At 39.1% G+C, this 16584-nt stretch overlaps 1 protein-coding gene across 3 annotated transcripts in view; it reads left to right on the top strand.

The window, feature by feature from the left end:
- rbm45 (RNA binding motif protein 45) overlaps positions 1 to 16584 on the top strand; it is a 120180-nt gene that overhangs the window by 35682 nt on the left and 67914 nt on the right. For 2 of the 3 annotated variants that reach the window (XR_010975379.1, XR_010975380.1), the window contains exons 8-9: positions 7692 to 7855; positions 8990 to 9208. Coding sequence is in view for 1 of the 3 variants with exons in the window: in XM_068035499.1 (XP_067891600.1) it covers positions 7692 to 7855; positions 8990 to 9182 (357 nt within the window). In the remaining 2 variants the exon portion in view is untranslated. Of the gene's footprint in view, positions 1 to 7691; positions 7856 to 8989; positions 9209 to 11506; positions 11812 to 16584 lie in introns of those variants that run through there. The other variant, XM_068035499.1, reaches the window with a different exon arrangement.

The following is a 16584-nucleotide window of genomic DNA, read 5'->3' on the forward strand; positions in this document are numbered from 1 at the left end:
ACTTAGCCTGTCCAAATCCGTTTGAACCCTCCTTACATCCTGCTCACAACTTGTATTCCCACCTAGTTTTGTGTCATCAGAAAATTTGGAAATATTATATTTGGTTCCCCACATCCAAATAATTTTATATAGATTGTGAACAGCTGTGGCCCCAGCACAGATCTTTGCGGTACCCCATTAATAACAACCTGCCATCCTGAGAATGACCCGTTTATTCCTACTCTGTGTTTTCTGTCTGTTAACCAATTCTCAATCCATACCAGTATCCATCCCAATCCGATGTGCTCTAATTTTGCTTACTAACCACCTGTGTGGGACCTTTTATCAAAAGCCTTCTGAAAATCCAAGTACACCACATCCACTGGTTCTCCTTTATGCTACAAGTAACATCCTCAAAAAAAAAAACTCCCAACAGGTTTGTCAAACATGATTTCCATCTCAAACACCCATGTTGACTCTGACCAATCATATCATTATTTTCTAAGTGAATAGTTATTACATCCTTTATAATGGATTCTAACATTTTCCCTACTACTGACGTCGAACTAACAGGTCTGTAGTCCCCTGTTTTCTCTCTCTCCTTTCTTAGATTTTGCTACTTTTGTTACATTTGCTACTTTCCAGTCTGCAGGAACCTTTTCAGAAGCTATAGAATTTTGAAAGATAACCACGAATGCATCCACTATCTCTATAGCCACTCCTTCAACGCTCTGGGATGTAGATTTATCAACCTTCATTCCAGTTAATTTTTCGCATACTACCTCTTTATTAATAACAATTTCTTTCAGTTCTTCATTTTCACATCTCTTGGGGTTCCCTAGTATTTCTGGGAGATTTTCTCTATCTTCCTCCATGAAGACAGACAGAAAGTAACTGTTCCGTTTCTCCTCCATTTCCCTATTCTCCATTATAAATTCTCCTGTCTCCGCCTGTAATGGGCGCAGATTTGTCTTTGCTAATCTTTTCCTTTCCACATTCCTAAAGAAGCTTTTACAGTCCACCTCTATGTTTCTTGCTAGCTTGCATTCATATCCTCTTTTCCCTTTATCAGTTTCTTGGTCATCCTTTGCTGGATTCTAAATTCCTTCCAATCTCAGGCTTACCACTTTTTCTAGCAACTTTATAAGCCGTTTCCTTTGATTCTATGCAATCTTTAACTTCTTTTGTTAACCACGGTTGATTCATCTTCTAAGACACAAAAACCCAACAGCAATGTATATTTATTGTAGACCATGTAATAATAATACTTTAAATGCTAACCATTAACTGTCTACTGTCAAATCTTTTAGTGTATTTTCCCCAATCCACCATAGCCACCATAGCCACCTTGCCTCTCATACCTTAATAGGTTCCTTTGTTCAGATTTAAGACCCTAGTTTCAGAATGAGCTATATCACTTTCAAACTTGATGTTAAATTCTATTATTATGGTCACTATTTCCCAAAAGCTCCTTTACAGCAAGGTTATTAATTAGCCCTTTCTCATTACATAATACTAGTTTAAAGTAGCCCGATCCCTCATTGGTTCTTCAATGTACTGCTCCAGAAACTCATCTCGCACGCAGTTCAGGAATTCATCCGCCACACCATTAGTTTTGATTAGGTTTACCCAGTTGAAGATGCCCGTTATTACTGTATTACCCATATTACATGCAACTCTAAATTCCTGATTTATACCGTGTCCAACATTATCACAACTGTTGGGGCTATAAACAGCTCCCTCCAATGTTTGCTGCGCTTGCTGTTTCTTAGCTCCATTACTCCATTACATCCTTTACTAAGATCCTCTCTCACTAATGTACTGAGCTTGTCCCTTATTAAGAGTCCTACCACACCTTTTCCTTTTGCCTTTCCTTCCACTTTTAAACAGGGGTATGCTAACACTCTGAGAGTAGCTGTAGCTAGTTAATTAGGTAGCCAGCTTAGACTGGTTTCTGAGCTCTAACAGAGCTGCCACAGCATTGTTTTCAGAGTATAAATTCATGGGACTCTCAGTGCTGTTTGTCTGCATTGAGTGTTGCTGGAGGGCACAGAGTGTTAAGGGAGTTTGGTAATTGAGGGAGTTCGGTAAGGAGAAAAACTATAAATTAAGTAAATAAATTTGAGTGCACAGAGTGTAAAGTGGGAGTTTGGTGAGGGAGGGGCTCCTTTCTTTCTTCTACCTTTTTTCAGCCTCCAGTAGCAGCCTCCCTCTGGTACAGGGCAAGACGTTGATTGGTGAGTAACTGGCAAGTTATTTCACTTATCATTGTTATAAGTTTTTAAAGTTACACTATGGCAGATCAGCTCGGCCAAGTGGAATGTATGTCCTGCGTTATGTGGGAATTCATGGTCGCGTCACGTGTCCTTGACAAACATATGCAGGAAATGTCACCAGTTGCAGAAGCTTGAGCTCCGGTTTTCAGAACTCTAGCAGCGACTGGAGTCACTGTTGTGCATCTGCGAGGCAGAGGACTATGTGGAAAGCACGTTTCGAGAGGCGGTCACACCGCAGATTAAGAGCGTGCAGGCAGAGAGGGAATGGGTAAGGGCCAAGCAGTCTAAGAGAACCAGGCAGGCAGTGCAGGAGTCCCCTGTGTCTATCTTGCTTGCTAATTGGTTTTCCATTTTGGATACTGGTGAGAGCAATGGTTCCATGGGCGAGTGCAGCCAGAGCAAAGTCTGTGGTAGCACAGGTGGCTCAGCTGCACAGGACGGGAGGAAGAAGCGTGGAAGAGCAATAGTGATAGGGGATTTGATAGGGGATCAGACAGGTGTTTCTGCGGCAGTAAACGTGACTGCAGGATGGTGTGTTGCCTCCCTGGTGCCAGGGTCAAGGATGTCATGGAGTGGCTGCAAGATATCCTCCTGGGGGAGGGTGAACAGCCAGAGGTCATGGTCAACATTGGTACCAGTGACATAGGTAGGAAGAGGGATCAGGTCCTGAAAGCAGGTTTTAGGGAGTTAGGAAGGAAATTAAAAAGCAGGATCTCCAAAGCAGTAATCTCAGGATTACTCCCAGTCCCACGTGCTAGTGAGCATAGGAATAGGAGAATTGATCGATTGAACATGTGGCTGGAGAATTGGTGTAGGAGGGAGACAATTCTGTGGCATTGGGACTGGTGCTGGGGCAGGTGGGACCTGTACAAGATGGATAGGCTACACCTTGACAGGACCGGAACTAACATCCTCGCTGGGACATTTGCTAGTGCTGTTGGGGAGGATTTAAGTTAGCTTGTCGGGGATGGGAACCTGAGTGGTAGCTCAAATTGGAAGGGAGTAAAGCTGGTAACAGGAGGTATAAAAGTAGCAAGTGACATTAGAAGGCAGGCGAAACAAAGGCGAGCATCAACTAGGCTTGGAATGCAGAAGTCAAGACGACAAGGTTAAGGACACTCTACCTGAATGCACACAGCATTCGCAACAAAGTAGATGATTTACAGGCCCAAATAGAGGTAAATGGGTATGATCTACTTGCCATAATGGAAACGTGGCTACAGGGTGACCAGGACTGGGAACTGAATATTCAAGGATATTCGACATTTAGGAAGGACAGGCATAAAGGAAAAGGAGGTGGTACTGTGCTGATAATGAGGGATGGGATCAGTACATTAATAAAGGAGGATTTCAGATCGGAAGAACAAAACGTGGAATCTGTTTGGGTGGAGCTAAGAAACAGCAAGGGGCAACAAACATTGGTAGGAGTTGTTTATAGGCCACCACACAGTAGTGGTTAGTGTGGGGCATGGCGTTAATCAGGAGATTAGAGAGGCATGTAGCATGGTTAATACAGTAATCATGGGTGACTTCAATCTGCACATAGACTGAGTATAACTAATGAGCACTAATGCTGTGGAGGACAAATTTCTGGAGTGTGTTCGGGATGGTTTTCTAGAACAGTATGTTGAGGAACCAACTAGAGAACAGGCTAGTTTAGATCTAGTATTATGTAATGAGAAAGGGCTATTTAATAATCTTGTTGTAAAAGACCCTTTCGAGATGAGTGACCATAATATGATAGAATTTTACATTATGTTTGAAAGTGAAGTAGGTCAATCTGAAACCAGGGTATCAAATTTGAACAAAGGAAATTATGAAGGTATGAGGGGCAAATTGGCTGAGGTGGATTGGGAAAATATATTAAAAGGTATGACAGTACATAGGCAATGGATAGTCTTTAAACAAATATTATGTAGTTTACAGCAACTATACATTCCTTCAAGGCACAAAAACCCCAAAAGTAAAGGCAGTCAACTGTGGCTAACAAAGGAAGTTAGGGATTGTATAAGATTAAAAGAAAAGATCTATAAAGTTGTCAGAAATAGCAGTAAACCTGAGGATTGGGAGGATTTTAGAATACAGCAAAGGACGACGAAGGAACTGATAAAGAAAGGGAGAATAGAATATGAATGTAAGCTAGCAAAAAATATAAAAACAGACTGTAAAAGCTCCTATAAGTATGTAAAAAGGAAATGCTTGGCTATGACAAATGTAGATCCATTACAGACAGTCAGGAGAATTTATAATGGGGAATAGAGAAATGGCAGAGAAGCTAAATGATTACTTTGTGTCTGCTCTGAGGAAGATACAAGAAATCTCCCTGAATTAGAGATCCAAAGGATTGGGGGGAATGAGGAATTGAAGGAAATTAATATTAGTAAGAAGGTTGTATTGGAGAAATTAATGGGGCTGAAGGTTGATAAGTTCCCAGAGCCTGATATTCTACATCCCAGAGTGTTGAAAGAGGTAGCTTGGGAGATGGTGGATGCATTGGTGATCATCTTCCAAAATTCTATAGATCCTGGAGCAGTTCCTGCAGATTGGAAGGTAGCAAATGTCATCCCGCTATTTAAGAAGGGAGGGAGAGAGAAAACTGGGAATTACAGACCTGTTAGCCTTGCATCAGTAGTTGGGAAAATGCTAGAATCTATTCTAAAGGATGTGATAATTGGACACTTGGATAATAATGATCTGATTGGGCATTGTCAACATGAATTTATGCATGGGGAATCATGTTTGATGAACCTGTTGGAGTTTTTTGAGGATGTTACTAACGGAAATGATAAAGGCAAGTTGGTGGACGTGGTATACCTGGATTTTCAGAAGGCTTTTGATAAAGTCCCCCACAGGAGGGTGGCTAGCAAAATTGAAGCACATGGGATTGGAGGTAATGTTCAGTTCAGTTCAGAGATACAGCACTGAAACAGGCCCTTCGGCCCACTGAGTCTGTGCCGACCATCAACCACCCATTTACACTAATCCTACACTAATTTCATATTCCTACCACATCCCCACCTGTCCCTATATTTCCCTACCACCGACCTATACTAGGGGCAATTTATAATGGCCAATTTGCCTACCAACCTGCAAGTCTTTGGCATGGATTAAGGATTGGTTAACAAAGAGAAAGCAGAGAGTAGGAATAAATGGGTCATTCTCGCATTGGGAGGCTGTGACTAGTGAGGTACTGCAGGGATCAGTGCTTGGGCCCCAGCTGTTCGCAATTTATATCAATGATTTGGATGTGGGGTCCAAATGTGGTATTTCCAAGTTCGCAGATGACACAAAACAAGGTGGGAATGCGTGTTGTGAGGAAGATGCAAAGTGGCTTCAAGGGAATTTGGACAGACTTAGTGAGTGGGCAAGAATATGGCAGATGGAATATAATGTGGAAAAATGTGAGGTTGTCCACTTTGGTAGGAGGGACAGATGCGCAGAGTATTTCTTAAATGGTAAGCGATTAGAAAGTGTAGATGTATAAATGGGCCTGCGTGTCCTTGTCAATAAGTCGCTGAAAGCTGACATGCAGGTGCAGCAAGCAATTAAGGCTAATGGTATGTTGGCCTTTATCGCAAGAGGATTTGAGTACAGGAGTAGTGCTTCAGTTGTATAGAACTTGGTTAGACAGCACCTGGAGTACTATGTGCAGGTTTGGCCTCCTTACCTTAGGAAGGATATTATTGCCATAGAGGGAGTGCAACGAAGGTTCACCAGACTTGTTCCCAGGATGGTGGGACTGTCCTTTTGAAGAGAGTTTGGGGAAACTGGGCCTGTATTCTCTAGAATTTCAAAGAATGAGAGGTGATCTCATTGAAACCTACAACGTACATAAAGGGATAGACAGGGTAGATGCAGCTAAGATGTTTCCGCTGGTTGGAGAGTCAGGAACCAGGGGGCACAATTTTAAAGTAAGGGGGAGCCACTTAGGACAGAGGTGAGGAGAAATTTCTTTACTCAGAGGGTTGTGAATCTTTGGAATTCTCTTCCCCAGAGGGCTCTGGAAGCTCAGTCATTGAGTATGTTTAAAGCAGAGATTGACAGATTTCTAAATACAAATGACATAAGGGGATATGATGATATTGTGGGGAAAAAGGCATTGAAGTGGATGATCAGCCATGATCATATTGAATGGTAGGGCAGGCTCGATGGCTGAATGGCCTATTCCTGCTCCTATGTTCCTAAATGATGCATATCCTGGAGTATTCATTTCCCAGTCTTGCTCCCCCTGTGACGATGTCTTGTGGTGGCATATAAATCATACCCATTTATCTCTCTTTGTGCTAATGCTGCATGCATTCAGATAGAGTGCCCTTAACTTTGTCTTTTGAATATTATTCCGCATTTTGGTCCTATTTGATGCTTGCCTGAGCTGTCTGTCTTCTAATTTGGCTTACAACAGTTTTGCTTCCCTCCAATCTTCCCTTCCTACCACACATTATCAGTTCCTTCGTTGCTACATTGTCATCTGCAGCTTTGAAAGTATGCCCTGTATACCCAAGTCCAGGCCATTAGTATACATCAAAAAGAGTAGTGGTCCCAGTCCTGATCTCTTTGGGGCCACAATTTCACACTTCCCTCTAGTCTGAAGACAACTGTTCATAACTTTTCTCTGATGTTTAACCAATTTTGTATCAATGCAGTACTGCCCATTTAATCCCATGTTTTGCTAACTAGTCTATTCTGTGGTATTTTATCAAACACCTTTCAGAAGTTCACATTCAAATCAACAGCACTACCTTCATTCACCCTATCCGTAACTTCGTCGAAGAACTCAAATCAATCAGTTTGTCAAACACGATTTGCCTTTATAAGACCTGTATAAAATTGTACTTTTTAATGAAGTTTTATATAGATCTTAGGATTATTATGAAGGAAAAACAGTAAAGCAGCAATACCATTATTTAAGACCATGAACTACTTCTGACGTGTGTAGATAAATACAAACATATTAGTAAAACTTTGGCTTGCTGGATCTCTAACACCTCTAACTTGATGCTGCCGGAGCTTTCGGCTTGACTTGAGAGACACTTTTACGTGCTTGTAGTAGACAACGTAATCAAACAGTACATGCTTGGCTGATTTTAGCATTGTGCAGACGTGAATTAACAAAGACTGAGCACCTGTTCTGTTGAAATAAATGAAGCACTTGAGACACTGTAACATGCAAGTTTAAAATTGGTATTAATGCAAATAAATAATGGGTATCACTTTTAAGCTGATATAAGCAACTGCCTTTTTTAAACATGTTTTAAGTAGTGTGGACTGGACAAGATTTTTTTATTTGAAAAATTTTGGTATGTAGAAATTTCTGGACACCAGTTTAGATGTTGCCAGTATCGTATATACTGCAGATTAAGTATAGATTAAATACTATGTAGGAGAACAGTAAGAAAATAAAACAAAAATATAACTTGTGACTAAAATTTGTTGCAGGGTTTTGGAGGAAGCAGTAATACACAGATGTCTCGGTTGCAGGTTGACTTTTCTATACCTGCAGCTCAAAACTTTGCTGCTTCTGATAGTACTGTCAGAGAGAGACTCTTTGTGGTATTCAATCCAACTGTTCTGCCCCTTGATGTATTGGAGGATCTGTTCTGGTAAGGAATTGTTTTAGACTTTTGAAGTGCCTTAAAATTGCTTAGATATGTTTTTTTTTTTGCTACTCAGTTCACTGTTAGTCTGAAAAGATCAATGTTCAGATTTCTTATTACTTTTCCCTTTGCAAATGGTATTGTTAGGAAATGTGAATTGTGAAGGAGAGCAGAAAAATGAAAAAAGGACATTAAGTGAGTGGGTAGAATGATGGTAGATGCACGTTAATGTAACAAAGTATGAGAGGATACAAGTATCAAATGTGATCTAATCGGGAAATGCTTGCGGAGCAGACGTGCAAAATGATTTAGGGCTTCAGGTGCATATGTCATTTAAAAGCTGACTCGCGTTTTGAGTACTGGTAAAGCATAATTTGGAATATTGTGCTGAACTCTTAATCTTAAGATTGTTCTGACCATGAAAGAAGTTGTCATGGTGATGTTTTGAATGGAAATAAGTTGAAGACAAGGTTAAAGGGTGATTTTAATTGTCGTGTTTAAACTAATGAAGAGCTAGGTAGGGCATGGCTCTTCCCTCCACTGGAGGAGTCCAGAGCAAGACATATCAATTAAAGAATGAAACCAGGAAAAATTTGTTCACAAAAAGGGTTGGGATTGTGGAACATTGCTCCAGAAGATCATGGATGCAAAGTTTTTTTTAAAACAGAGTTAGAGTAGTGACGGTTATGAGGTGGGGGGGGTAAGAATTTGAATTGATTAGAGCTGTTATGGGGAGTAAATTGTGGAGAGGCTTAATGAGCCAAATTATCGCGCTCTCCTGTTCGTATGTTTTCCTTACAGTTGTATATAGTTAAAATTACGACAATTTTTAAACCTTCATTAACCGTTGAACCAAGTCAATGATATGTGCATTTTCTATGTTACTTGTCACCATACTTCTGATGCCCAAATTAATCTCTCAAAAGCTTCACTGTTTTTAGGATTTTCCAGTTTTCACTTGTAATGAAGTACCTCTTGCTCTAAATGTTGTATTTGAACTTTGTAACATTTTAAATTACTAATAAATGCATGAAATTAGATTGGCAGTCAACTGATCTTGTATGCACACTTGTACATGATTTGTTTTTCTTAGAAATTGAAGTTTACTTTTTTTTTTCATATACTAATGTTTTTTCCTAGTCGTTTTGGGAACCTCATTGAAGTGTACTTGGTGCCAGGGCGTAACATTGGCTATGTTAAATATGCTGAAAGGCACAGTGCTACTAATGCCATGGAAGCCTTGCATGGGAAGGTTGTTAATGGTATCAAGCTCAAAGTAATGTTAGCTGATCCTCCAAGAGAAGAGTCGCACAAACGGCAGCGAACACACTAAGAATATCCACAAAAGATTGTCCAAAGGTAAGCTTTATTTTTAAACTTGATTTACAGAACTGAATGATACTGTGGGCCATAATTTGCTGTGACAGGGCATCTAACAGCGTCTGCCATTAGATTTGCCCGTGCGTGTTAAGGTTTTTAACTTTTGCATGGCAATTTGCTGAAAGTATGAGCTGATAATGGGGCAGCAAGCAACACCTGGCATCGGGGATGTGAGTGGACAGGATCAGTAACTGTGTATCTCCTTAACTAATCAGACTGAAGGTTTGTGAACTTAGCGCAAGGACTGAGAAGGAAATGTAAGTTAGAATGAGTGATTTCTTTGTCAAATCAAGTAAAACGAGGGAAAGAAAGACCAAGAAAAAGAATGGAAAAGTAAGAATTTAAAGTTTTTTTTTTACATTTTTAATACCTCCAACAATTAAAACTTGAAGGACTGAGGCTCCATATTTGTAATAGTTATTTTTCAGTGCCAGAGAGGTTGACAGGCTGCAATTAACAATTATCGTGTTGTTGAAAGGGTACTTAGACTGAAATGGACAAGAATTAACTTTTTGTTGTGAGTTTAGTTTGTATATAGCATGCAAGTACCACATCTTCACGCTGCACAACGATTAGGCAATCATTGAGATGCTGTTTCCATGAAGCTAATGGCAGAGTGGCACACCTTTTGGATTTCTGCATTTAACCATGCATTTATGCATAAATAACGCCGAGTGCTATTAGGCTCTCCATTATTTAAACAAATTATGGGCCAATATTTTGTGATTACATGTTGTATCTAGGTTGGCATTCAGCCCAGACAAATGGGATTAAAGAAAATAACACTCGTGGCTATGGAGTCCAAAGTGAAAATGGCCCAGGCATTCTTATTTTAGATCTAGTCAGACTTCTATGAACTGCCAGTCTCCGGTTTGATGCAAAAAGGCACCAAGTTTGTTCTGTGATTAAGATTGAAGAGAGTAGAATACTGGTATATGGTAGGGACGTTCCTCTGAAATTGGTCTTGGCACATTATTGGGATAATGCAACAAGATTTCTGCTCGATACATACCTGATTTTGGAAGTTCTCATTGCTGTAATTGGGTGCAAAACCAAAACTTTGTTTTGCCAGCATCTACCCTTGTGTTGCTGTCTGAAGTCTTCCATTAATTTGATTTAACATTTTTAATAGTGTCTCTTTTCAGTGTGGCAAATTCATGTCCTGCCAACAAAACTCTTCACTTCCAGTTAAGGATATAAATAAACATTGCAGTTTCTTTCATTTTTATTATATTGAAATATGAGTGTTTAGCTTATAGATTATACAGAATAATTTTTGGTATGCATTCACTGTACTGTAGATTCTTTTTGACAATCTGCCAATGACCTACTGAAATTTTGATGTCTTTGGGTAGCATTTTAAACTGGATGCTGTAAAGTTTACCACAATTTTTACATAGTATACCTAAAAGTGTGCTACTATTAAAGACATTCTGAAATTACTATTTGAAATTTATAATGGTGATGGGATTCTTCAATATTTAAGGATGAGTGTATGGGGCAATTGGTGCAATCTGTTGACCATCATTCTCTTTATTCGAGTTCTTCTAAAAACCCACCAACTGATTATTTTCCAATTACTGTAAGGCAAGGGGGAGATTTACGCTATATTTTCCGTCCACGCACATGCAAGATTTGTATAAGCTCAGTAAGCATCTTTGCTGCCTGATAGTTTAATTAGAAAGCTGAACTATTTTGCAACTTTTTGTTTAAAATATAAATCTTGAAGGAATGCTTAGTTTTTTTTCTAGCATCTAAAACTCGTATTTATTTGACTAATTCCACAAATTAGTCTTGTTTTTACATGTTGCACTGCATTACAAAATGTTTTAGTGACTTTTTTTTAATAAACACATCAATGGTGTAAAAATGTACAATAAAATTTACCATATTCTTAAGACAGAGTCCTTTTCCTTTAGTGTCAATTAACTCTTATTTTGTATACAGGTATAAAACTGGCAACTCAACTGCCAATGCACTAATGAATATTCCCAGAACTAAATTGCCAAAAAGACTTTTTTGCTTTCAGCATTTTTTTCCTCCAGGGTAAAGGATTGGCAAAACAACCTGGAGCCTTATAGGGAAGCCTGGTATTAATAGTAGACACATTTTAAATGTCTTGAGTATATAATTTATAGAAAAAGTTAAATCATCTAATTTTCATCAGGGGATTTCCTGGAACATAATTTGTACTGTACCTGTAGACTTTTATTCCTTGTTAACCGATGCTTTTTACATTTTCACAGCACTCTTTTATAAATGTTTTTGTTTCTGCAGAGTGGGGACAAATGACATGACACATCAGCTGACTGACTGGCTACTTGACAGTACACAGTGACTTCCACTCGTGACCTTTGCTAGTAACTGAGCAGTTAACTTTTTTATTTTCTGGGAATGGGCAGCGAGTGAAGACTTTGACAGATATTGATTAGAGTGTTTAAGATAGGAATTTTAATAGCTTGAAGAAACTTACTCTAATCCATGTAACCTTTGTGTTACCAGCCATTATAATTTGAATTGTACCTGTTAGCTATGTAGTCTTACATAACTTGTACGGAACATAATAAAACTTGTTTGTGAAACATTCTGGTTTTGTATACTTTCTGAATGGCTTTATTTCACAATATGGTGACTGAAGTACAGAGTAAATTAAACCCATTGCTTAGTATGTAAACTGCGATTGAGTAGTACCTGTAAGCATGCTGGATGAAACAAAATGGTTTGTCAGTATCCACATTAAGATATATATATATATATATATATTCTTTTTGCTCTGGGTGCACAATACATTTGTAGAGGATCAATAAAATTAATTTTAGTAAAAGTTATCTTTATTTGGCTTGTGTCCTTTTGCGAGAGCACTGCTAAGTACTTGATTGTATATGTTGAGGCATTTCATGTTAAACATCTTACTTTTACATTGACAAATACAGGTAGATTTTAATGAGTAGAGTTCAATTTTTATAAGTTAGCATTTTTGCAAATAGTATAAATTAAAATAACTGAGAATTAGATTCCTGATGGACACAGTCCTTCATTGGTAAAAAGGAGGTCATAGTAGTGCATTAGTGATTTAAATATTTGAAGTTCTCCACCCCTCCCTGATCCAACACTGCTGACTATTAAGTAGCCTATTGCAGCATATTCTGAAAAAGCTCACGGAATCAAAGATAAATAGAAACTGATTTTTTTAGGTTGAGAAACACTGCATTCACCTCTAGTGAGTATGTTTAAAAAAAAACTACTGCAAGCATTCAAATAAAAATGGAAAGATGGTAATTTAGTATTTTAATTCAGATGTAGGGTAACTTTTTCACTCTAAATTCGTAATAATCAGGTGAGCTCTTAAGTGTTTCTCTAGTGCCAAGCTTGCATCAAAAATTGTGATTTTGTATGAATCAAAATGTAAACAGTTACCACGCTAGTCTTTGATTTTGCTCAAGTAAAGCTGGAATGGAAACAGTTCAGAAAAAGCTGGATTAATATGTGACAAAATTCACTACCTTGAAATGGGTATAGTAATAAAGAACATCTGTCAGGTTAATGAGTAAATTGTGTGGTTATGAAAGTACTTCAGGTACCTTATCAAATTTCTGTCTGTTGATAAAGCATTAACCTTAGATGTGTTTATCCATATATACATCATCTCAATTAAAATCTTGATTTAAAGTTTAGCACACATTTAATACAATCGTCACAGCAGCTAAATTAATTGGATTATCAATTTTTAAAAACTATTTGCATGAAATGTAGATTGAGTGCAAATTAAATTTGCAGCACTATCCTTCAGTCTTGAATTTAAATCAAAATTAAAGCTCCCTTTACCTGGTGCTATTGGATAGCTGTCTCTCTGCTTGCAAAGTTTCGTATGGTTAATTGTTGGTTAATGCTTTATTTTGTAAGCTACTGAGAATTGTGTATCTTGGATAATGCTTAAATTTGGTTCTTTTCTATTTAAACAGGTTGAAAATTGGTTGTGACCCATAACAGGGACGTGCTGTTAGCACGCACCTAAACCGGGAGGACAGAATTGGGCTTTGATCTCACTGATATTATTTGGGCTGGCTTTAATAAGGGAGGGACTGATCATGAATGCTGTGGGATAAAGGGAGCACTCCTGCTTTTCCTGGTTCAAAAGCAACGTGTTTTGAAAGAATCCTGAACTGAGCAGACCCCATGCTACTCCACTCATTATAATCCCATTTCTGCAAGATGGCTCCATCTTCAGTAGATCCTTTGTTGACAGATTAGCCTCCATTGCCTTCCTGGCCCTCTTCTGTACCCTTGCTGATGCCTGGGGTTCTGCCCTTCATCACTGGGCCCAAAATCTGACAGTTGTACCCCCATTGCCAGCTAGAATCTTCCTTCTGGGCAGGTGGCTGCCCAGTTATCCTTGGCAGCCTTGGCCCCCTGCTCCTCTACCCCTGTAATGCCGGGGGTGGGGGGGTGGTGCTACCCCATTCAAGACCCGAGCGCTGAGTGCCCAATCTCCCTTCAATCTGTGCAGCACCAAGGGCACTCCCTTACCAAGTGCTGAGTCCCCCATTGCCCTGTGGACCCTCTTGTTGGGCCCGGGTGATGCCCTGGAGCTGTCCTGACTGGCTCCCAACTCTTTGCCCACTTCCCTTCAGCTGATCTGTTGCTGAAGATGCAGGTAGCCCATGCGCCCCTTTAAAAATTTCAATTTCAAATCTTGACAAGCTCTTGGTGAGCTTTTACACAGTTTTAATTGGCCTCAGTTGAGTGGGATTTCTGTCTCGCCCTCCCTCTGCCCCGGTGATTATTGCTGGTGCCAGGAACGGTGTCTTGAAACTGACATGCCTTGACAATTCAGCCCCTGGTCTCTGCTTTAATTCCTAAGAGTGTACTTCACAGCAACCTATCAGTGCTGCTTTTAGTGATTGACTGCTATCAATGGAATAGTTAGACTTTAAAAAAAAAAAAATTTGAATGGCACTGGATACAGTTTTAATATGCATAAATCTTTATAATTCAATTTCCTGTGCTGCTGCTTATGATTAACTGGCTGATAGATTTGAAATTTTCAGGTGTTAAATAGAGGCATGATAGTACTCATACATGCACAGAAAAAATGATCTTTTGCAACTAAATTTCCAATGGCCTTTATCAGTATAAATTCAGGAGAACAGCTCGTGGAGGTTCCTTGAGTGCTGCCTTTCTGAAATCTGAACGATATCAACAAAATGCCTTTACAGATATTGTCTTGTATATTAATTCGTTGTACAAGCAATATTACTGAATTGAAGAAAGACATTTTACTTGGTTCTCCCACAATTGGTTAGTTGCGCCTGCAAAAAGCCTGTAGTCATGAAGAAATTGAGAGATCTAAGATCGTTTAAGTGGTCTGAATGCTTGACTTCCAAAGAGAAGCTGATTTTCCTTTTAGATATTTACTTTAACTTGTACTTTGTATCTGAGAAATGTTTCTGTAAGTGTAACCATTATTGGGCAGTTTACATATACAGAATGGCATGATTCATAGAAAATAAATTATGTATATTAAATATGCAGTTAAATATACCATGTATACAAATCTTTGTTTTCCCCTTCAATTTCTTCCTATAACAGTTTCTCTTTAATGTAAGATTTTGTTTGCATGAACTAGGCAGGATGAAATTAGAGTCATGACGCATACAGTAAAGATTCACTAATATATCAAGAATTAGAGATAACAGCTATGAAGAAAGGCATGAAGATTTTTTTTCTTCACTGGATCAGAAAAGTTTTGGGGGGGGGTGGGGTGGTGGTGGTCAGGAGATCCAGAATGTTGCAAAATTGTGAAAGATTTTGAAGGCAAACATTGAAAGATTTTATACATGGGACGATGTAAGCTGACTTTTGAAGTATGGACCCTTAGTTCTCTGTTCCCTCTATAGATGCTGCCTAACCTGAGTATGTTTTAGCCATTCTATGATATTTTCAGATTTCCAGCACCTACAGATTATTTTGTCTTGTTCAGAGTGGGCATTGACTGAGGATTATTAGAAGAATGAAGAAGGAAGTTAGACATTTTTCAGAGGGTTATTAGAATGTGCAATGTTTTGCCATCAGTAGCTATTAAGGTAGAGTATCATATTTAAAAGCAAATTGGAAAATTATTTGAAAATGATGAATATGAAAAGAGAAAGAGCAGGGAAATGGAAGTGGAATAAATGGGGCCATTATTTTCTCCCTACATTTCCTGACTTTACAACCAGGGGTATGCCCATTTCCTGGGTTCAATAGGCAGGCAGAAACTCATTTCGCCAGCTTTCTGGTCACTTTATATTGTCCTGGCATTTCTAAACCTTTCAAGGATGGGGTGAAATTACTGATCCAAATGTAAAGGAGAGGAGGGGGTGGATTCCCAGCCTCCGGCCTCATTTTTATGTTCTCTGGTGTTGGGTACTAACAGTGGATGGGCCTCTGCACCATGTTAATGGCTAGGGCTAGGGAATACCAAGTGCTCTTTTCCTTGTACTGGTGCAGTGTAGTTTAGGTTCAGTGCCAGGGTAGAGGGCATCAGGAAAAATGGCCCCAGTAGCTCTGTTTGAAGAACCAGTAACTGCACAAGAGCACTGGAAAGAATGGCTTCCAGCTATGCTGTAATTTCTCATTTTGATTCTGTGATGAGTATTTTTTGTTAATTTTCTCCTTCAACTTTATTATAATTCGTTCCCTTTGCTTTGTAGCTGTGCATTTAGTTTCCTAGAAACTTAGTTCTTATCCAAATGATCTGGTTTCAAAGTCGATGATTACACAAACCAAAGAAGAAGGATGCTTAGTTTGATATTGATTTATCTGTGCTTTTTTGCAATCTAGCAACAACATTGGCTTGCATTTATATAATGCCTTTAATGTTGTAATGTGTCCCAGGGTGCTTCACAGGAGCATTAACAAACAATATCTGGCACCGAGCCACATGAGATACTGGACAGATAACCAAAAGTTTGACTGAAGAGGTAGGTTTTAAGGAATGCCTGAAGGAGTAGAGGGGCAGAGAGGTTTTGGGAGGGAATTTGAGTTTAGGTGTAAGGCAGAGCCACTGATAGTGGGCGGAGTAAAATAGACGAATGACAATTGGCCAGAATTGGAGTACATAGATCTGGGAAGGTTGCGGGACTGGAGGCTATTTTATGCCCTGAGGCAGTGATGTAGCCCTACATGCATAGCTGCTAGTCATGAAGTAGCACTAGGCCAGTTGCAGATATTTGTTGTCCTGAAGTGGAAATTCTCTTTCCCTTATGCACCAGATGACTTACTGGAGGCTTGGTAGAAAAATCCAGATGTATGGTATAAGAAGACATGTAACATCAGAGATGGAAAATTTGTTGATGGGCTGCAGACAAAGAACA

The sequence above is a fragment of the Heterodontus francisci genome, chromosome 7, assembly GCF_036365525.1.
Source record: "Heterodontus francisci isolate sHetFra1 chromosome 7, sHetFra1.hap1, whole genome shotgun sequence".
NCBI lineage: Eukaryota > Metazoa > Chordata > Chondrichthyes > Heterodontiformes > Heterodontidae > Heterodontus > Heterodontus francisci.